The following is a 22,305-nucleotide window of genomic DNA, read 5'->3' as shown; positions in this document are numbered from 1 at the left end:
AGTCTGATATCAATAGAATCGAATAACATTGGCATTCTCTTTCACACACACACACACACGCACACTATACGGACAAACCAATGGGCGTGCAGATCGTGCTTATAGACCGCGCGCTACGCCAAGGACTCAGCGGACAAACTGACATTCCGTTTTATATTTAGCTGGCATGCAACGAGGGCGAACACACGTCCGACTATCAACACTTGATCGTGGCCAGGCGTCAGAGGGGAGCCTGGGTTGGGTCGCCTGTTTGGAGAGCGTGTCGGCAGCCTGTAAAGTAGCGGGACCTCATGAGCCGTCACGCTGACACGGTTACCAGATCCAGGTTGTTCTTTCGATGGATTGCTTGAGGAGGACTAGCACGCTTTTATAGGCCAAAACACTTTTATTTTATTTTCAATTCAACGCTTGAATAATAACAGCATATTCAACTTTTTCCGTCGTTTTGACGCTTCTGTCAGATCTTTCGTAAAGCACTCAAGTCTAAACTCTTGCCATGAGGCGTATATCATAACCCCCCACCCCTGCGATGTCTGCTGGGAGGATCTAGTCGGATCCGGTCTCGGGTCGCAGGCCCCTTGGTGCGAGATAATCAGCGGATAATGTGAACTAATGAGGCGGAGATGCAGGAAGACCAACCCAGAACGCAGCGCTCCGCCAGCCTCAGGTGCGCGCGAGGGAGGGAGCAGGACGGAGTCGGGAGACCCCGCCACACGGCCCAAGCCACGGACACCGGGAGACGAGAGAGAAGAGGAGCGGACACGCACCACCACTTGTCCTTGTCTTCGCTGCACATGGAGACGGGCCAGAGCGCGCCGGCCGCAGACGCGGGAGGCGACCACTCCGCGGGAGGGGGGCTGAGCATGGTCGATCGAGAGCGGGACCAGGGTGGAGGAGGAGGTGGAGGAGGCGGGAGGGGGGACGTGGCCAGCCCGGCCCCGCCGGCAAAGCAGCGGTCGTTGCGCGCGGTGTACGTGCTTAATGACGGGATGAAGGCGGTGATGGCTAGCAGCCCGGAGTCGGGCGCGCTACAGTGCCTGCAGAAGGCGTGCGACGCGGAGAGCGCGCTGCTCACTACCGTGACCTTCGGCCGACTGGACTTTGGAGAGACGTCGGTACTGGATACCTTTTACGACGCAGGTGAGTGACTCCCCGTGGAACCACGGTTGGGTCAGAGCGTTTTGTTGACGCGATAACACTAAATAAAACACCGAACAAAACACAAAACCACTTGCAATCATTCAATAAAAGTATACATTTGTGGCAAATAATCTGTGCCGTTCGACATGTTTTGAATGAAAGATTCATGCAACATGAGCTTTTAATAATGGGTTGGTATGGTTTCGGTGGTCTGGCCTCCGGAGACATTGGATGCCTCATATTATGTCTTTCCACATGTCATGAGTGGTCTTTCTCAAGGTTAGAACTTGTTTGGTTGAAGATTTAGTAATTTTGTCCATGTCATGCTCATAAAGTATCAGTTAAAGATTTGAATTGTCATCATGAAATCATTTTAACATCCATTTTCTACCTGTTTTACCAGGGATTACCCCGCTGATCTGCCAAATCACATAACACACACACACACCCCGCCACACACAGACATACACACACCCCTCCACACATGCACGCGCACACCCCATCACATATACAAACACACCCACACAAAAACGCAAACACACACACACACACTCACAGCTGAATAAGGTTGGGGGGAACTGCACTTAATGGTCCTTCTCAGCGTTTCATTATAGTCCCAAACATTTTAACTTTGTTTGTTTTTTTCTCCTCACACTCCTGAACTGTATCTAGCTTGGATCTACACTCTGCCGGAAAACCATTACCTTAAAAGATACAAGTAGAAAAACCAAGGGAGTGATGATGAGTGGGCATCCCTGGATACTTTGGACTGTCTCTCTCTCTCTCCCTCTTTCTCCCTGTCTTTCTACCTGTCACTCTCTCTCCTTTTGTCTGTGTCTCTCTCCATGGTTCTCTCTCTCTCTCTGAGTATGTCTCTGTCTTTATCCCTCTCCCCCTCATTCTCTCTCTCCCTGTCTCTCTCTCTCTCTCTCTCTCTCTCTCTCTCTCTCTCTCTCTCTCTCTCTCTCTCTCTCTCTCTCTCTCTCTCTCTCTCTCTCTCTCTCTCTCTCTCTCTCTCAATATAACCCTATGTCTCTCTCCCCCTCACTCTCTCTCTCCCTCAGACATTGCCGTGGTGGACATGAGCGATGTGTTCCGGCAGCCCTCTCTCTTCTACCACCTGGGGGTGAGGGAGAGCTTTGACATGGCCAACAACGTCATCCTGTACCACGACACAGACCCAGACACCGCCCTGTCCCTCAAGGTACACACACACACACACACACACACACACACACACACACACACACACACACACACACACACACACAGACATAGAAAAGTCCTGCAAGGTACACACATATATAATTACACACACACACACAAATTGTATAAACAGTTCACATGATACTACCAAGCAACTTACATACACACACATACACACCCACATGCATTTTATTGTAGTATGTGTGTGTGTGTGTGTGTTTGTGCAAGCAATAGATTGTGTGAGTGTGTGTGTGTTTGCTCGTGCATCCACACGTGTGATTGATTTATTGACCCTATTTGTCCGAGGCGGGGGTACACGTATATTTCTGTGTGGCGGCGTGCGTGACACACTGTTCTGCGGGACAACAGCTGCTCCAACAGGAATGCACCATGGGGCCTTCACATGACAAACAACACAGACCTAATTAACTGTCGCCCCCAGTTTTCCTTGTGTTCCGTCTGTCCCCAGTTTTCCTTGTGTTCCGTCTGTGCCCAGTTTTCCTTGTGTTCCGTCTGTCCCCAGTTTTCATCGTGGTCCATCTGTCCCCACTTTTCCTTGTGTTCAGTCTGTCCCCACTTTCCCTTGCATGCTTCCGTCCGGCCCCCAAGACTTATTTATGTACGATCAGTTTATTCAGTTTGGCCTTTGACCCTGTGGACACACCTAAGATGACACAGCCGGACGTGAGGGCAGGACAAAATATAGCTGGGAACTACCTGAATGAAGTCTTTGTGTTCGTAATCTTAAAGCGTTGATTTGCCACAAAAAGATCCATAAATGCAATAAAATGCATTTAGGCGTGAACAGAGAACACAGCCTGGTCACCTTGGAGTGACTGCTGGGGCTGAGTGTGAGAAGTGACACACAATGCTTATTTCTTTCCCTCTCACAGGACATGGTCGCCCAGAAAAACACAGTAAGTCTCTCTCTGTTGGCGCGTGTCTGTATGTGTGTGTATGTTTGTGTGTGTCTGTTTTTTGTTTTTTTTAAATGATTATTACATTGGAAAAATCAACAGTGACTATGTTTATGGCTGCTATGCTGTGTATGTGTTTGTGTGTGTGTGTATTGCACATGGGTAATTTATATTTGTGTGTCTATATATGTACTGTAATTTTGTGTGCATGGTATGTGTGTGTATGTATTTGTATACGCGTGTGTGTGTTTTGTGTGTGTGTGTGTGTGTGTGTGTGTGTGTGTGTGTGTGTGTGTGTGTGTGTGTGTGTGTGTGTGTGTGTGTGTGTGTGTGTGTGTGGAGTAGGCAGCTCGTCCCCTAGTCCCATGGGTACAGTTGCCCCAAGAGTACAGAGGCTCTGGATTACGAAACAAAGTATGTATCTTCCTGACAACGTGCACCCTCGTGAGAGTCTGCCTGAGGGCACGTGCACGCTTCAGGGCCGTGCATGATGGATCTCCCTCAGATCACCGGAGTGGTGGTCATCTCGTCTTCTGAGCTCACCCCATAATGTTGACATTCACTCAATCAATTCACTCAAACTACGCAGTAGTGGAAAATAAGCATAATCAAGGCATGAGAACATGACCACAACTACTACTACTACTACTACTACTATTACAGTCCTTCTGATAATAATAAAAGTTGGTTAAATATTTGAACATGAAAAAAGTTAGCTAACAGTGTCTGACAAATGCAAAAAGTGCTTGACCAGCCTTTTTTTTACAATGCTAAGTAAGCAGCTTCTTTTGAAGAATTTCCTGTTGGCAGTTGGAATTTTTGAACCTCAGAAATGCTGACGTCGCTCTTTACAGAAAGTACATACATTGGTAGAATAACTAATTTAACCGAACATGACATTGAATATACTCCAACACAATAACGTGTTGTTTATGTCAGCTCAGACAACCAACAGCATGGAAACTTGCCTCTTTGGTCGTCCTCCCTGTGTTGTTTGGTTAACACTGGTTAATGTGTTGGGTTATTTATATCCAGTAAGACATCCAAAGACTGCTGTATGACACTCTGCTTAAAGTACTCTGTGTCACAAGAACTACATAAGATAGCCATAGACTGTGTTGTTTGACCTAAAGAACACAAGAAAAAAAGACAGAATGACAAAGGTGGAAGATAAGGACAAAAACGGAAATACTTATACATGTTTTTGGAAAGAAAATGATAATACTACTGTAGACTAAACAGATGAAAAAGCAAGAGAAGTGTGTACATGCATGTGTAAGTGTGTGTGCACTTTGTGCGCGTGTTGGGTTATGCTGAATAATGTATTTTCTCTAAAGTGGGTGCTGATTTGACATCCAGTCTGTGTACCACATTTTTATACAGAAGTTTACTTACAAGACAAGCATATAAAACAAGTAAAGCTGTTGTTAGGATCTCTTCATAATAAATCATCTAATAATCATTTAACAACAATAAGCGTGCTGTTCATTTAATTTACCTGTAATAAAATGCATTAAATGGATGTGATTGTTCTAATCTAATGAAACCAATGTAATCTCATTTGATGTACTGTAATGATTATCAAATTTTATTAAACTAACCTAATCCAAACAAATATATTCATTATTAACGTAAATAATGCATAATGCAACCTTATCTCGTCTTTTATCTATTCTAATCAAATCAAACCTACTCACAAACGAAGCCAACCTCATCCAACCCTGGTGTCTCCCTCCACCCCTAGGCCTCCAGTGGGAACTACTACTTCATCCCCTACGTCCTGACCCCCAACCATGAGTACATGTGCTGTGAGAGCGACGCCCAGCGCCGGGCCAGCGAGTACATGCAGCCCAGCTGGGACAACCTGCTGGGCCCGCTGTGTGTCCCCCTCACCGACCGCTTCAGCAGCCTCCTGAAGGACATCCACGTCACCTCCTGGTGAGACGCTCCCACGTGCTGGCACAAGCTTGGGCATACGTTAGCATACATGTGCTCATTCATGCTAGGTCCCGCAAACACGTGGTAATTCAATGTCCTGGCTTATGCTAACATGGTCACAGTCATGCAAACTCATGCTAGGCAATGATAAGATGGGGGCCTGCCCGTAATTCCGACAACACATTGATCCGACGTCTCAATGGTCCGAAATATTTCCCATTAGATCGACATACCACTATGCCGATGGTTCAATGTTCCGAAAACGGAACCCAAACGGAATGTCCGTTTGTCCGACTTTTCAAAAAGGAGGCGCATTAGGCCGATGGTTCAATATGCCGAATAGGCCTACATATAAAGAGTTTTATACCTCGCTCACACTCTCTCTCGCTCTCTCTCCAAAATACAACATAGGCCTACATATCACTTTCACAATGAATATTGGAGAGCAAAGTGACAACGCTTCACTTCATTTCGACACAGTGTTTCAGCCCCATGGACAGAGAGCGTAGGTCTAATTCTCAACACGGGCACGAACACACACACACACACACACACACACACACACACACACACACACACACACACACACACACACACACACACACACACACACACACACACACACACACACACTTGACTAAGTACATGTATGAGGTATAAGTTTGACTAAATCAATACCAGCGAAATGATTTAGGCTAAAAGCCCACTGTAAACACAGTAAACAACACATATAGGCCCACACACAGCTACTAAAGATAAAAATTGTATCTGTTCTTCACTCACCGTTTGACTTCTTTACGGGAAAAGTATTAGTCCTTGTATAACGTGCGCTTCATAAATTCCCCTCTTGTGACCGTTCAAGCCCACAGCAACAGTCTGGCTTGGAGAAGTGCACTGCTGGAACTTAGCCTACATCGTCTTTTATTTTTGGTTTCATAATCACACATTTGGAATTGCGCCTTGGCCTATTCGGCATATTGTACCGTCGGCCTAATGCGCCTCCTTTTTGAAAAGTCGGACAAACGGACCTTCGGACCAATGGGTTCCGTTTTCCGTTTACGCAGTGTTTCCCCTAGGATGGAGTTGCAGCAGCGGAGTTTAAATGGTTTTTTTTCCGCTCGCAATTTATTTTGTGTGCTCGCAAAGCGCACCCTGCCAGGAGATTTCTATTGGCGCGTTTCCACTGCATCGGATCGCAAAGGTGCGGATCGGGTCGCGTTTCCACCGCCATAAGTGGGCGTGACCCGGACTTTGCCGTACCAGTTCCGGCCTCGTTCTCGGGACTCCTCCGTTGGGGTACCGAAAACGAGACCAGACGCCTGAAAGGGTCCCGGGAAATTCTAGCTACACACCCCCTCCGTTGATTGGTCGACAGAATCATCACTTCCGGGTGACGCAGGGATAAAAACAAACAAAAAGTAGCCTCGAGGTATTATTCTTTACAATTAACATGTCGCGTAAAACGCTTGCTTGGGCGAACAAGGAGGTGGAGACGTTCGTCTGGATTCTTGGGGAGGAAGACGTTGTTTACGATGTTTACGTAGCTGCCGCGGCGATCGACATCCGGCCTACCACAAAGGGTACTGTCGGCAGTGGAAACGCGACCTCGGAACTGATCCGATCCGTTCCGCACCCTGCAGTGGAAACGCGGCATATGTGACTGCCGGCACCCTCCCCTCTCCCCAACACAAAGGTTGTAGTAGGACCATAAAGAGACCATGCCTCTATCTAACACGTTTTGGGACTCTAGAGTCAATAATGGCGACGCTATTGAAATTTTACCATTGTGGTCGTTTTCAGTTTTGCACTTTGCAGACGGTCCCTAAGATCGTGGCTGAAAGCCGACAGCTCATAGAAGCCAATGCAATTCACCGTTCGCTAAAGACGGCTCGTTTGGATGAAAACCATGTTGTAGCTGGTTCTCTAGGTTCCTACACTCAATTGTGTCGCAACAATGTTTCACTGATGATCTATTGAACTGCAAACTCTGAATCTACCAATTTATTTCCAACTTTACGGAAGTTCCACTCCGTTTATATGCTTTACTCACGCAGCGTGAATTGACCTGGATATGAAGCGTCGGTAGTGCAAAATAACATTTGTTTCTAGGAGAAGACGGAGCTCTCCACTCCATTTTTTATGCTTTACTCAGGTGTGTGAATTGACCTGGATATGAAGCGTCCGTAGCGCAAAATAATAGGCCTATAACATTAGTTTTTGAAAGAGATAAGAAGGAGCTCTCCTCTCCTCTCCGTTTATATGCTTTACCCACATGTGTATGAATTGACCTGGATATGAAGCGCATATCCAGCACCTAGCAGCAACGTACCGCCGCTGCTAGGTGCATATAGGGGAATCACTGATATGATATGTTCTAGTACTAACCCATTTTATGTGTTCACTTGTCAATTAAGGCCCTAAACTCCATCTCAGGCAGTGCCTTGTTTAAGGTTGTGTTTTCTGTAATGTGTATGTAGTGAGAGGATGTGATTTCTTGGTACATATATATTGCTGTTGTTTTCAATGCAGAAGACATTGGACAGTCCACATTGGAAAAATTTCCTTCGGTACATAAAGTCATTCTTATCTTATCTTAGGCTATGGAAAATAAAGTTTTCTGATGTGAATCTCCGTCCCAGTGCCTCTTTTAAGGATACTTTGCTGAACGACATCCGGAAGGCGAGGGAGAAGTACCAGGGGGAAGAGCTAGCAAAAGAGCTAACCCGCATCAAGCTGCGCATCGACAACACTGAGGTCCTGACTCAGGACATAGTCATGAACCTGCTCTTCTCCTACAGAGACATACAGGTACTCCATGCACTGCCTTACATTCACCTGTAGATACACACACACATCATTATGTCTTCATAAAGGACATAGTCATGAACCTGCCCTTCTCTCAGAGAGACATACAGGTACACAACACAATATAATTTAACACACCCATAGATACAGATACAGATAGACAAAATCCTCAAAAAGCCTTTGACGATGAACCGGCTGTTTTCCTATAAGATAGTGTTTCCCCTAGGATGGAGTTGCAGCTGCGGAGGTGAAATGTTTATTTTTTCCTGTCGCAAATTTTTGGTGTGCTCGCAAAGCGTACCCTGCCGGGAGGTTTCTATGTGTCTGCCGGCACCAGAAAGGTGTACATACAGTACATTGGTGCACAGTAATGAGCAGGGCAAATATGGAGAGATTGACAATTACAAGTATAATCTTTAAAACAATTATTTATATTTATTTAACAAAAAATACTGTATATTATATCAACAACAACCCTATACAGTAAAATCACATAACACAAATACTACAACTATCGAAAAGGTCTGTGCCTCCAACCAATGCATCTTCCCACTCCCTCCCCTCTCCCCATCACAAAGGTTGTAGTAGGACCATAAAGAGGCCATGCATCTATTGAAGAAGTTTTGGGACTCTAGAGTCAATAATGGCGAAACTGTTCAAATTGTACCATTGTGGTCGTTTCCAGTTTTGCACTTTGCAGACGGTCCCTAACCTCGCGGCTGAAAGCCGACAGCTCATAGAAGCCAATGCAATTCACCGTTTGCTAAAGACGGCTCGTTTGGATGAAAACCATGTTGTAGCTGGTTCTCTAGGTTCCTACACTCAATTGTGTCGCAACGATGTTTCACTGATGATATTGAACAGCAAACTCTGAATCTGCCAATTTATTTCCAACTTTACGGAAGTTCCTCTCCGTTTATATGCTTTACTCACGCAGCGTGAATTGACCTGGATATGAAGCGTCCGTAGCGCAAAATAATATAACATTAGTTTTTTAAAGAGATAAGAAGGAGCTCTCCTCTCCGTTTATATACTTTACTCACAAGTGTGTGAATTGACCTGGATATGAAGCGCATATCCAGCGTCCGTAGTGCACGGAATGTTATATTATTTTGCTTTGCGCAAAATAATATAACATTCGTATTTTAAAGAGATAAGCTGAAGCTCTCCTCTCCTCTTAAAAAAAAGAAATTCATTAGCGGCGGTCATATTTCAGCAGCTGCTTACCGCCGCTGCTAGGTGCATATAGGGGAAACACTGAGATATTTGCAAGGATAACATTGTAATATGCACATCCTATGTCAGACATAGACAGCAAAGTCCTCCTAAAGTAATTGTCCTGCTATCTATAAAATAATCACCGTTTAACAATCAGCCATGTACCACAGGTACGCCATACAACAAATAACATCATTAAAACATAATTACACGCACCCACACATACCGCAAACAAACATATTCACTGATGTGAAAAGCATCACTCTTTACCCTGTGACCTCGATCTACGACCCAGGACTACGACGCCATGGTGAAGCTGGTTGACACCTTGGAGCAGCTGCCCACATGTGACCTGGCAACACAACCCATGATCCAGTTCCACTACGCCTTCGCCCTCAACAGGTACGCGCCACAGGGCTTTCAATGTGTGGACAATCTCTGATAAGATGGAAACCGAAAGATGCTTCCTGAGCGGTCTGAACCATACGCACATTCTCTGTTGGTATGGGATGAACCGTGCTGTTTTTTAATGGTGTAATCCGGACATCACGATTTTATGGGAAACTATGATCTCTCTCTCTCTCTCTCTCTCTCTCTCTCTCTCTCTCTCTCTCTCTCTCTCTCTCTCTCTCTCTCTCTCTCTCTCTCTCTCTCTCTCTCTCTCTCTCTCTCTCTCTCTCGCGCTCTCTCTCTCTCTCGCGCTCTCTCTCTCTCTCGCGCTCTCTCTCTCTCTCTCTCTCTCTCTCTCTCTCTGGTCTGCAGGAGGAACAGTCCTGGAGACAGAGAGAAGGCCCTGTGTGTGATGCTCCAGGTGTTGCAGTCCTGTGAGCACCCGGCCCCAGACATGTTCTGTCTCTGCGGGAGGATTTATAAGGACATCTTCCTCGACTCGGACTGCAAGGACACAAAGAACCGAGACAACGCAATACAGTGGTAGGTGGAACCTTACCCTTATTTTGAGGATCCAGACTTGTCCTTAAAGCTTTATCCTGAGTTTATGTTTTTATCTCACATTGAGCAGGTTACTTATTGTTAACATTCAATCTTACTAATCATTTCTCTTACCAAGCTTTACCAATTATGCATTTAAAAGAAAATATCTCCCTGTAAACACTGACCTCATCAGCCCATCTTGTTATCTCAGGTACAGAAAGGGATTTGAGTTGCAGCCAACTCTGTACTCTGGTATCAACCTGGCCGTCCTCCTCATAGTGGCCGGACAGCAGTTTGAGAGCTCAATTGAACTGAGGAAAATAGGTGAGAGGAGTGAAAGGGAAGTCCTAACACATCAATTGACACAAATTCCCACATTTTACCCCTATTTCTTTATTGTGTAGCAATTTTGTGTCCACTTCAAATCCATCCTTTGTGCCATTTATTGTATTTGACCTCTCTCCTTATTATTGTCGTAGCCTGAATGCATTTATATTGTATTCCAAAAAGCACATTGTTATTTATGAGCAAAGGTGCGGAAAGTAGGATCAAAAAAGGTTTGTTTGTTAGTTAGTTTTCTCACCTTCTTCTACCATCCCTGTCCCAGGTGTGAGGTTGAACAGCCTCTTGGGTCGTAAGGGTTCCCTGGAGAAGATGAACAACTACTGGGACGTGGGCCAGTTCTTCACCGTTAGCATGCTAGCTAACGACATTCCCAAAGCTACGCAGGCCGCCGAAAAGCTCTTCAAACTTAAGCCACCTCTTTGGTAACAGCAAAGATGAAACCAATGAAAGTTATTTTATGAACATGAATTAATTTGTACAATTGTAAAGTGAATAAATCTTAAAACCCTTATATGTGCTCGTCATTTAGCAGGCTAGCTCATACTCGGCAACTGTAACATAATTACTATAGAAATGATCAACCCCTAAATTACCCCTTTAAACTCAATACAGTCATTGTTAATAGAAGTGTACGGAAGTGATTAATGATTGTGCCAAAATATTTCTTTGCTAATGTTGAGTAATATTTCTAATTTAGCAAGTCAACTGTAATAGTATAATTGAATTAATATAAAACAAGGAAACACTTACATTTGTCTTCATTTAATGAAATTATTCCTGGTGTTTAAACTCCAGTATATACATTTCAGGCCTAACCTAGTCTGGCCACTCTCCATCCCTGTATCTTTATGTTTCCAGGTATCTGCGTTCAGTGGTCCAGAACCTGCACTTGATCCAGCGGTTCAAGAAGCCCCCTGTAGAACATTCTGCCCAGCGGGAGAGGCTCAACTTCTGGATGGACATCATCGTGGAGGCAACCCGGGGAACAACCATTGGTCTCAGATTTCCGGTACTAACCCATCAACCCTGTACACTAAGGCCACCGTCAATTTAAATGTCTGATAGGTTACTATGAAATCCATTGACTCCCAATTACCCGTATTGGTCCGAATATAAGACGACCCTGATTATAAGACGACCCCCCGTTTTCAACACAAACATTTAGAAAAAAAGATTTGCTGACCAGATTTTCGCTGACTGTTGGCATCTTTGAGACGTTGTTTTTGTGCTCGCCATCTTCTTACGTTACACTCCGTGACCTCGAACTTCTTGGCAGCTTGGCAGTTGTTACTTGACTCTGCCTTATTGACGACCATTATTTTAAAATGGGCATTATAGCTCCTCCACTGTTGTTGATTGACCTGACCCACTTTTGAGCCACTTTACTCTACCGGTAACGGGCTGGTTGTTAAGGACGCTGGACTACTTCTTCCCGGAACCAATTTTTGGCGCCACCTGGGGCCGCGAATGTGTATTAGCATTTAAAGGGAAAGCGAAGAAGAGAAGCTGCGCTTTGAATACTGCGCTCTGAATACTAGACCCCGAATATAAGATGACCCGACTTTTTCGGACCTATTTCGAGGGGGAAAAAGTCCGTCTTATAATCGGACCAATACGTTACTAACTTTGTTATGAATAAGAGGGATTGATTCTAAGTTTCCTAGAAATATATGAATTATTTTAGTTTATTAAGTAAATTCCTCAGAATGTCTGTTTTGTTTAAAGGTTACTGTACCTGTAAACGTATATTGTATCTCTCTCTCTCTCTCTCTCTCTCTCTCTCTCTCTCTCTCTCTCTCTCTCTCTCTCTCTCTCTCTCTCTCTCTCTCTCTCTCCCTCTTCCACTCTCTCCCCATCGGTCTCTCTCTCTCTCTCTCTCTCTCTCTCTCTCTCTCTCTCTCTCTCTCTCTCTCTCTCTCTCTCTCTCTCTCTCTCTCTCTCTCTCTCTCTCTCTCCCCACCCCCCTCCCCCTCTCTGTCTCTCTCTCTCCCTCTGTCTCTCTCCCTATCGGTCTCTCTCTCTCTCGCCCTCCTGGTCTGTCTCGCCCACTCTCGGCCCCTCTCTCTGTCAGGTTTTGATTCTGGAGCCCACTAAGCTGTACCAGCCCTCCTACGTGTCCATCAACAACGAGGCAGAGGAGAAGAACGTCTCCATATGGCACGTGTCTCCAGCAGAGACGGTGAGATCCACCAACTGAACCTAACCATCACTGTGCCTTCACCAAACCTTAACCGACTCCCCACCTAACCATCACCAAGCCTTCACCAAAAACATCCCCAAAAAAACCTCTATAGTCATACCAAACCATGACCTAACCACTAAAAACATTGAGTACACCTTGAGACAAACTCTACATTGACAAGCCGTCACCTGACAACTATGCAACCTGAAAGAGCTCTGTGAGCTCTCTGAGCTCTGTGAGCTCTCTGAGCTCTGAGCCCTTTCTGGATGATCATTACAGTTCATGACCCACGACTGAAAGACACTAAAGCGATGTCCCGTGTTCCTCTCATGTTCCAGAAAGGCATCCATGAGTGGAACTTCACCGCCACCGCCATCAAAGGCATCAGGTGGGCATTACCTTAGTCCAAACACAACGCTTTATAGGATGGCTCCATGCTCTATCTGCACCAGAAGCAGTCCAACCCCTACCACAGAAAATAAACAAAGTATTTATTGTCGCGCTTCAACATACATTTTAATAATTCCCCATCCCCCGCGCTTCACCTTTGCTTGTGTCCACAGTATCAGTAAATTTGATGAGCGCTGCTGTTTCCTCTACGTGCACGACAACTCTGACGACTTCCAGATCTACTTCTCCACCGAGGACCAGTGTGCACGGTTAGTGTGTGTGTGTATGTTTCTGTATGTTTATAAGCAGGTTGTTTTTCATATGGTTGTTTGGACATGTGTGAAGTGTGTGTGATTGATATGTATGGTAACATAATGTAATGATTTCATTCATATACTGTTGGTTTGTGTGTGTGTGTGTGTGTGTGTGTGTGTGTGTGTGTGTGTGTGTGTGTGTGTGTGTGTGTGTGTGTGTGTGTGTGTGTGTGTGTGTGTGTGTGTGTGTGTGTGTGTGTGTGTGTGTGTAGGTTCTGCTCTATGGTGAAAGAGATGATCTCTGATGGTTCAGGAAATGCTGTGGAACTGGAAGGGGAGGGGGAAGGAGATACACTGGAGGTCAGCTTGTGTGAGTGTGTGCGTGTCAGTTTGTACAAGTGTGTGTGTGTGTGTGTGTGTTTGTGTGTGTGTGGTAATGTGCCCTATTTAAAAAAATTAAAAAATATATGAAAAGCTTTAATGTAAAGCTACCACGTGTGAGTGTTTGCTCATCATTATTTGTGTGTGTGTGTGTGTGTGTGTGTGTGTGTGTGTGTGTGTGTGTGTGTCTGTGTGTGTGTGTGTGCGTGTGTGTGCGTGTCTGTGTTTCGCTGTATGTGTGTATTTCACTCTATGTGTGTGTTTCTGTGTGTGTGTGTGTGTGTGTGCGTGTGTGTGTGTGTGTGTGTGTGTGTGTGTGTGTGTGTGTGTGTGTGTGTGTGTGTGTGTGTGTGTGTGTGTGTGTGTGTGTGTGTGTGTGTGTGTGTGTGTGTGTGTGTGTTGCAGTACGAGTACGACATCAACGAGACGGGGGACCGGATGGTCCTGGGGCGGGGGACCTACGGGGTGGTCTACGCCGGCCGGGACCTCAGCAACCAGGTCCGCATCGCCATCAAGGAGATCCCAGAGAAGGACAGCAGGTAGGGGGAGAGAGAGAGAGAGAGAGAGAGAGAGAGAGAGAGAGAGAGAGAGAGAGAGAGAGAGAGAGAGAGAGAGAGAGAGAGAGTAATCAAAGCTAAATTATTAATTTAGCTTTGATTACTCAACTATTAATATTTTTTATCTATTAGTTATTATAGACATTAATTCATAACATGAGCTCGTGACATGCTGCCGGTGGTCCTGGACCGAGGGACCACCGCCCAGGCGTAAACATGAGGGGGTCCCGGGCATCACCCTCCTTCCTCCCTCCCCCCCCCAAGGTATTCCCAGCCCCTCCACGAGGAGATCGCGCTCCACAAGTACCTGAAGCACCGCAACATCGTCCAGTACCTGGGCTCAGTCTCCGAGGACAGCTACATCAAGATCTTCATGGAGCAGGTCCCTGGAGGTAGGGGCCACTGGGTTCTGCCTTCGCTGACGGGCTCTGCTCTATCGTATGCCTACGGTGTACTTTATGTCTGCCCCGTTGGGCCCCCATTGCCCTCCTCACCGTCCCTGGAAGGAGGGGTCCCTCTCCTCTGTATTCCTTCTCCAGGCTCCTTCGCTCTGGGTTTTGGAGCTTGGAGTTTGTCTTTGTCCTTCAGGGGGGTCGTATAGTGTGGGCCTGTGAAGCCCTTCTGATTCCTGTAGCTACTAGTCTACACTTTGTTGGTTCTTTTTTCTTTTACAAAATCGTTGGCTTGCAGTGCAGAAAATTGTTGTTGTCCTTTTTAATGAAAACAACAACCCTTCGAGTCCCAGGGCTCGATACTCAGGACCCCTCTATGAACCACTGTGTCTCTGGTCCCCAGGGAGCCTGTCTGCTCTGCTGCGCTCCAAGTGGGGGCCCCTGAAGGAGGCCACCATCATCTTCTACACCCGGCAGATCCTGGAGGGCCTGCGCTACCTCCATGAGAACCAGATCGTCCACCGAGACATCAAGGTAGCCTAGCGCCGTCTGTAGCAGGAGAGGATACAGAGCCTGGTAGAGCACTAAGCATGCTGGGGTACGTAGCATGTTAGAGTGTCTAGCATGCTAGGGGTTAAGTAGCATGCTCGGGTACGTAGTACGTTGGGTTACGTGGTGTGCAGGGTATTAAGCATGGCATGGTACATAGCCTAGTTTACAGGTTGAGGGTACCTAACATTTTAGGGTACGTATTACATGTTATGGTTTTTAGCATGTTTGGATACGTATCAAGCTAGGGTACGTAGTGGGCTACCACAAGCATTGCAAAAACCTTTTATCGGATTTTCTCTCTCTCTCTCTCTCTCTCTCTCTCTCTCTCTCTCTCTCTCTCTCTCTCTCTCTCTCTCTCTCTCTCTCTCTCTCTCTCTCTCTCTCTCTCTCAGGGTGACAACGTGCTGGTGAACACATACAGTGGTGTGTTGAAGATCTCAGACTTCGGGACCTCCAAGCGTCTGGCGGGGGTGAACCCCTGCACAGAGACCTTCACTGGTAAGTCCTCAGGCAGGCTAGCCTGAGCAAGGGCCCACTAGCAGAGCCTTGTGTCAACCAGACACTGTACTACTGCAGTAGGTGGAAGGACCATGGTTGGTATAGGGTGAAATACTTGGGTAAGTACATAAATCAGATAGTAAATGGTCCATACCTTTTAATTAGTTAGGTCATGGAAAAGTGTTCAGTATGTCTCCTATCGTTAGTAGATAACATTTTTTGTTTGAAGTAGATTATATCCCTGGTTCCCAACCTTTGACATACTGTGTACCACTAGATTGTCATAAACAACAATGACTTTATGAGGACCACATTATATGCAAACGATAAAAATAGATAAACACACATGCAGTGGCTGGGCAAAGGCTGCCAGTTCCCCCTTTTACAGACATTTATAACCACAAGAAGGTCGGGGCCAGTGGGTAACGGAGGACAAAATAATTATAACCCAGCAATGCTGCTTAGTCTCCCAAAACATTGAATGGAAACCATTACAATTGAAGAAATATCATTGAATTTGCAAAGCAACCCATATTATTTTTATAATAATAAGCCATAAATACTTTATTTGCTGGAAAATATTAGCAGTCATTTTTAATTGTCCATATATATTTTTTGCTTCATGTAAACGTGTCTTTATTTGGAATAAAATCCAACTACCACCTCCAGTACCCTCGTTCACCACCAGAGGTATGCGTAGCACAGGTTGCAAAACTGTGGACTACAGAACGTTTTAAACATATACGAAAGACAGCAGAACGATATCGTTCATCACAGAATATACTTAGCAGCAGGAGGTACAAGCCATCATCCTGGGGCCTTGGGACAGAGGGTCTGGTTGGCCTCCTTGAGGTCCTCCTGAGTCATCCACACCCTGTTGTCAAAAAGCAGCCCTGAGAGTCAAACAACCCTCAGAATGTTAAGAGCTGCCATCAGTGACTATAGAAACACTCGCTCACATACACACATACACACTCTCTTACACACTCACACACACATACACACAAATACACACACGCACACACACAAATACACATGCATAGACACAATCACCCACTTACCGGTAACATGCACACACTAACACACATTTGGGAAAGGATGTGCACAAACACACACAAACACGCACACACATTGATGACCATCTGCTGGCCACTGGTGTCCAGTGAAGCGTGTAATTTCATTAGCTAATCAAGAGGAAACAGGTGGATGTTTAAACTTTATAAGGTGTGTGTGTGTGTGTGTGTGTGTGTGTGTGTGTGTGTGTGTGTGTGTGTGTGTGTGTGTGTGTGTGTGTGTGTATGTGTGTGTGTGTGTGTCTGTGTGTGTGTGTGTGTGTGTGTGTGTGTGTGTGTGTGTGTGTGTGTGTGTGTGTGTGTGTGTGTGTGTGTGTGTGTGTGTGTGTGTCTGTGTGTGAGTGTGTGTGAGTGTCTGTATGTACAGCCGTATCTGTCTCTATTCGTGTCTGTCTCTAGTGGCTGTCTCTGTCTCCTTACCATCGATCTTTCCTCGCCCCTTCCGAAAAGCCTTTCTGTGTATCCAAGCAGGACAGCCATACCAACCAGTGAAACCATTATGCAGACAGGTCTTAGCCGTGGGGAGCAGCTCAGAGCCCTCTGCTGGTCCACTGGTAGTTCCCACTTTATACAGTCTGCCATCTCCACCACAGCACTCACCCCGCAGTCCCTCGAACCAGCCACAAAGGGGCGACGTCTACACAGACAAGTTTGAAAGGAGGTTTGGTTGAAAATGTGCTTGACCTGTAAAGAAAAAGAGTGACATGAGCACGGCTCTGTTTCTGCAGGGTTACACGAGTTAGCAGCTCTCAGGATGGTGGCCCACAGGCGACAAAAGCTTCATCAAATCGAACACCTGCTAATGTTTATTACACAGCACATTGCAATACAAGCAACAAAGTATTTCCCATGGAAGCAGCCAAAATTATTGTTATGATAATGTGGTCAAATTATTAAAACAAGCAATAATGAGTCCAAAACATCAACAGATAATAACAATATGATAACTCATTCCTTTTGTTCACTGCTGTAATTATTTCCTTTATATTCCTAGAATTAAATCGGCGTCTTAAGGTTTGATTTTGAGGATTTCACCCCTGATCCTCCTCTGTGTTTGTCCAGGCACGCTGCAGTACATGGCCCCTGAGATCATTGACAAGGGCCCTCGGGGCTACGGGGCCCCGGCGGACATCTGGTCCCTGGGCTGCACCATCATAGAGATGGCCACCGGAAAGCCCCCCTTCCACGAGCTGGGGGAGCCCCAGGCCGCCATGTTTAAGGTGAGGGGTGTCCCACGCATGTTGTTTGTGTGTGTGTGTGTGTGTGGTTGTGTGTGTGGTTGTGTGTCTGTTTGTGAGCGTGAGTGAGAGTGTAACTGGGTAGCAGGGAGGGTGTTTGTGTGGTGTGTGTGTGTATGCATGTGTGTGTGTGTGTGTGAGTGTCTGTCTGTGTGTGTGAACCTTGATGCATATTGGGCAAGGGGAAGGAGCGGCATCACAGCAGTACACTTGCTGAGATTTGATTTGATTATTTGTTTGAAAACTGAAATTACCTAACTATTCGATTCTGAGACTGAAACATATTCTAACAGTGAATCAACTCTTGCGTCATGTTGCGTGTGTTTTCGCCTTTTAACTACAAAAAATGTACTTGGTTACTATTTACTGAAAGTCCTAAATGGTTCTGGAGATTAAAGGTAAGTTTATAACCCCTTAAGAAGCAAAGTGCTTCCATGGCTGGACTACAGCTGGTCCTGAGTTCTCTCTGTGCCTGTGTGTTGTTAAACAGTGTGTGTGTGTCTCTCTTCCTGGATCCGTGCGTTCCAGGTGGGCATGTTCAAGATCCACCCGGAGATCCCCGAGTCTCTGTCCCTGGAGGCCAAGTCCTTCATCCTGCGCTGCTTCGAGCCCGACCCCCACAAGAGGGCAAACGCCTCGGACCTGCTGAGAGACACCTTTGTCAGGCACAACACCAAGGGCAAGAAGAGCAAGATCGCCTTCAAACCCTCCGGTATGGAGAGGGGCTGGTGTGTTTTGTGTGTGTGTGTGTGTGTGTGTGTGTGTGTGTGTGTGTGTGTGTGTGTGTGTGTGTGTGTGTGTGTGTGTGTGTGTGTGTGTGTGTGTGTGTGTGTGTGTGTGTGTGTGTGTGTTAGGGCTTTGACTTTTGCCCAAAAATCATATTCGAAGTTCATTAATATTAATATTTGAATATATTCGAATATTTATTGATAATATTTTGACCATTAAATGCCAGTAAGACCTGGATTGGGCTTTGCAAGGTTTGTTTACCGGCGTTGCTATGGTTACCGGTCTTGCGTGTTTCAACGGTTTATTAGGTATCTAATAAATCGCTGTCTAATCAATACTTCATTCACTGCCTCTTCCGTTGTCATAACAATGCTATGAATAGACTGCGTCGGGTTCTCCGACGTCTCTCCCTGTTGGCCTGCCCATAACAGGTTCGAATATTAAGGGCTGCCTAATATTCGTTCGAATTTTGATTTATTTATTGATATTCGAATTATATTCGAATAACGAAGTTCGGAGTCAAAGCCCTACTGTGTGTGTGCATGTGCGTGTGTGTGTGTGTGTGTGTGTGTGTGTGTGTGTGTGTGTGTGTGTGTGTGTGTGTGTGTGTGTATGTGTGTGTGTGTGTGTGTGTGTGTGTGTGTGTGTGTGTGTGTGTGTGTGAGTGAGATTGTCACTGGGGAGGAGGGTGCGTGTGAGTGGGGAAGAGGGTTAGTACGTGTCTGTGTGAGCGTGGAAGAGTGTGTATGTGAGTGCGTGTATGTGTGTGTGTGTGCATGTGTAAGTGGGGTAGAGGTTATTTGTACGTGGAGGAGTGTGTGTTTGCAACATCCCCAATAAAACCATCAAATCGTTTATATAGCACATCATAATGTAAGATTAAACGTACTCCGACAGGAAACGACAATGTCGCAATAAAAAGCTAAAAGAAAAGCTAAACAAAATAAATGCTAAAGAATGCCCCAGAAAATATACATAAAACATATCTATATTCATAATAGGATTAGTAGGAAATGGAGGCAAATATATGTTATCAACATAATCGACCGTTGGAGGCTCCCCTGTCTTTCATACGACCGTGATACACACAACTTCATCACACACCTGGTTATAAAACCAGCCGCACAGCTGTACATAGAGTCCCAGTATTCTGGCACCATGTGTTTGGGGAAGCAGCTTCTCAAACTGACCTGGTCGTGCTCCCCTGTATCCAATCAAGTCTTTAAGGCCATATGCCTACCCTAACACTATAATCCACTAAGATGATCCACTCAAAGTGTAGAATAATGAGAAAACACTGCAACGATATCCACACACAAACGTATCCCCTGTTACAGATAGATTAACTATTTTATGATGGAAATGTTGCTGTCTGATGATGTTGACCATTGCCGTTGTTCTTTCTCCCTGCTCTCTGGGTTGGTGTTTCAGTCTGGCAAGGTTTGTAGAAGTAATTCATGGATGTACTTTATGTTCATGTACTTTTTGTTTGTGCTGGTGTGAATGTTTGACATACTTTTACACACTCTGTACCCAAAGAGTAGTGTTTGAAATGTTATGAACTTGTGACCTTTCGACCCTTTCAGATCTTAACCTCTCTGTGTTTTTCTTGCTAATTTCCTTTTTTCCCCTGTGCAACCTTTACCTTCTTCTATTTTCTTGTGTCTCATATTTTACATTTGTTGCTTTGACAGTATTTTCATCTTCGTTTTTAGCCTTTCATAAATAATACGTTATTCATTACATTATTCTACTATTCATGACAATGTAATTTAAATACACTTCTAGTCATATTTGAATTAAGTAAAAAAAAAAAATATATATATTCATAGCAACGATATGTATTCTCACAACACTAATAGTAATCCGCTATGTGTGTGTGTGTGTGTGTGTGGGTCAGACTACATCCGCAGTGTGTCCCTGCCGGTGCAGTTACAGTGTGAGGCCACTGGGAGCAGCAGCAGTGAGCACGGCTCAGTGAGCCCAGACTGCGACTCCAAGCACGACGTCTTCTTCCAGAAGAAGACTCGCTCTGACTCAGACAACCTCAAGCCCAGCAACTCTAACTACCTGAGGTCTGTGTGTGTGTGTGTGTGTGTGTGTGTGTGTGTGTGTGTGTGTGTGTGTGTGTGTGTGTGTGTGTGTGTGTGTGTGTGTGTGTGTGTGTGTGTGTGTGTGTGTGCGTATGCGTGTGCGCGCGTGTGTGTGTGTGGGTGTGTGTGTTTACGAGTCTATGCATGTGTGTGTGTGTGTGTGTTTACGAGTCTATGCATGTGTGTGTGTGTGTGTGTGTGTGTGTGTTTGTGTGTGTGTGTGTGTGTGCGTGAGTGCTTGGTTGTATATAAGAGTATGTGTGTTGCGTGCTTGTGTGTGAGTTTGTGCGAGTGTATGTGCGCTGCATGCATGTGTGTGTGTATGTGTGTATAGATGTCTGCATGTTTGAACAAAACTGACAGGTGTCTCTGTGCTTCAATAGCTTTTATGACATCCCATAATGAGCTCTGAGGGCTTTCCACGTGCACATGCTTCAACGGACCTTACTTACACACACACACACAGACACACACACACACACACACACACACACACACACACACACACACACACACACACACACACACACACACACACACACACACACACACACACACACACACACACACACACACACACACACACACACACAGAGAGTACTGAGCTCATGCAGGCCTGTTGCGTGTCCCCACTTTAAGGTCCCCACTTATGCATCCCCACTTTGACACACACAGTAGCTAGGAGAGCCTTCTATCTGTAAACAGACTGTCTCGCTATCTGGCCACCATAAAAGCTGAGCTGAGATTATATTCCTCTGTTCTCCTAATGCATCCGTATGTGTGTATGTCTGTGTGTTGTGTGGAGCACTTTAGAGTGCGTCGTTGTGTGTCTGTCTTCGTTTGCATGTTTTGTGTGTCTGTGTGCTGTGTTTGTTCGACTTTGCTACGATTGCGACCGTAAAACTAAATATCTAATGAGGTCACTGGGTGACTCACACAGGGTGCGTGTGTGTGTGAGTGTGTGCTTGTGTTTTTTCGTGTGTCTGACTGCGGATGGGTTGTTCTATTATCCTTGTGTGCTCTGCGTTAATCTTGTTGCTGTGTGCATTCTAAACGGTCGTAATGTTTGAGTTCTGTGATAGGGCGTGTGTTTGGGTGTGTGTCTCTGCTTGATTTGTGGGAGCATATGTGTGTTTGTTTAAGTCTATTCTGTGGGAGATTAGAAAGTGAATTTCTGTGTCTCTATGCGAGTGTATCCAGGCTTGTGTGATTTTCTCTCTATATCTTTTGTCATCCAACATTCCAATTTTCGCGGCTGCCAAAAAAGTCCTGTGTTGTAAGAGTTGTTGATTTTCTAAGAATCTGAGCCCATTTCATGCTCTAGGTATTATAGATGTGTGTGTTATGTGCCTGTGGTTTACATAAGTGTGATATTATATTTAACAATTATTCGCCAAGGCGAAGTGAATAGTGGGTAATAGATATTTAGATATATATAGATATTGCCCAATATCCCGAGATAGC

General features: G+C 45.4%; 2 protein-coding genes across 3 annotated transcripts in view; both read left to right on the top strand.

Moving 5' to 3' along the window:
- sh3kbp1 (SH3-domain kinase binding protein 1) overlaps window positions 1-40 on the top strand; it is a 29,943-nt gene extending 29,903 nt beyond the window's left edge. The window contains exon 19 of the mRNA XM_056583762.1: window positions 1-40. This exon is cut by the window's left edge and continues 1,297 nt beyond it. The gene's annotated coding sequence lies outside the window, so the exon portion shown is untranslated.
- A 132-nt stretch (window positions 41-172) lies between these two features.
- The window catches only part of map3k15 (mitogen-activated protein kinase kinase kinase 15), a 29,717-nt gene continuing 7,584 nt past the window's right edge, over window positions 173-22,305 (top strand). Inside the window, exons 1-22 of one of the 2 annotated variants that reach the window (XM_056583747.1) lie at window positions 173-1,140; window positions 2,205-2,344; window positions 3,240-3,263; window positions 3,609-3,677; window positions 5,008-5,201; window positions 7,841-8,009; window positions 9,520-9,626; window positions 9,987-10,157; window positions 10,369-10,481; window positions 10,765-10,924; window positions 11,361-11,511; window positions 12,574-12,681; window positions 13,023-13,072; window positions 13,248-13,343; window positions 13,601-13,688; window positions 14,115-14,248; window positions 14,531-14,658; window positions 15,062-15,192; window positions 15,603-15,708; window positions 17,844-18,001; window positions 18,548-18,731; window positions 20,649-20,823. In XM_056583747.1, the coding sequence (XP_056439722.1) occupies window positions 624-1,140; window positions 2,205-2,344; window positions 3,240-3,263; window positions 3,609-3,677; window positions 5,008-5,201; window positions 7,841-8,009; window positions 9,520-9,626; window positions 9,987-10,157; window positions 10,369-10,481; window positions 10,765-10,924; window positions 11,361-11,511; window positions 12,574-12,681; window positions 13,023-13,072; window positions 13,248-13,343; window positions 13,601-13,688; window positions 14,115-14,248; window positions 14,531-14,658; window positions 15,062-15,192; window positions 15,603-15,708; window positions 17,844-18,001; window positions 18,548-18,731; window positions 20,649-20,823 (3,173 nt within the window). In that variant the 5' untranslated portion in view covers window positions 173-623. The remainder of the gene's footprint in view (window positions 1,141-2,204; window positions 2,345-3,239; window positions 3,264-3,608; window positions 3,678-5,007; window positions 5,202-7,840; window positions 8,010-9,519; window positions 9,627-9,986; window positions 10,158-10,368; window positions 10,482-10,764; window positions 10,925-11,360; window positions 11,512-12,573; window positions 12,682-13,022; window positions 13,073-13,247; window positions 13,344-13,600; window positions 13,689-14,114; window positions 14,249-14,530; window positions 14,659-15,061; window positions 15,193-15,602; window positions 15,709-17,843; window positions 18,002-18,547; window positions 18,732-20,648; window positions 20,824-22,305) is intronic. The other variant, XM_056583748.1, reaches the window with a different exon arrangement.

This window comes from Gadus chalcogrammus, chromosome 23, assembly GCF_026213295.1.
Source record: "Gadus chalcogrammus isolate NIFS_2021 chromosome 23, NIFS_Gcha_1.0, whole genome shotgun sequence".
Lineage (NCBI taxonomy): Eukaryota > Metazoa > Chordata > Actinopteri > Gadiformes > Gadidae > Gadus > Gadus chalcogrammus.
The sequence above is the reverse complement of the archived record's forward strand: the minus strand, read 5'-3'. Positions and strand labels throughout refer to the sequence as shown.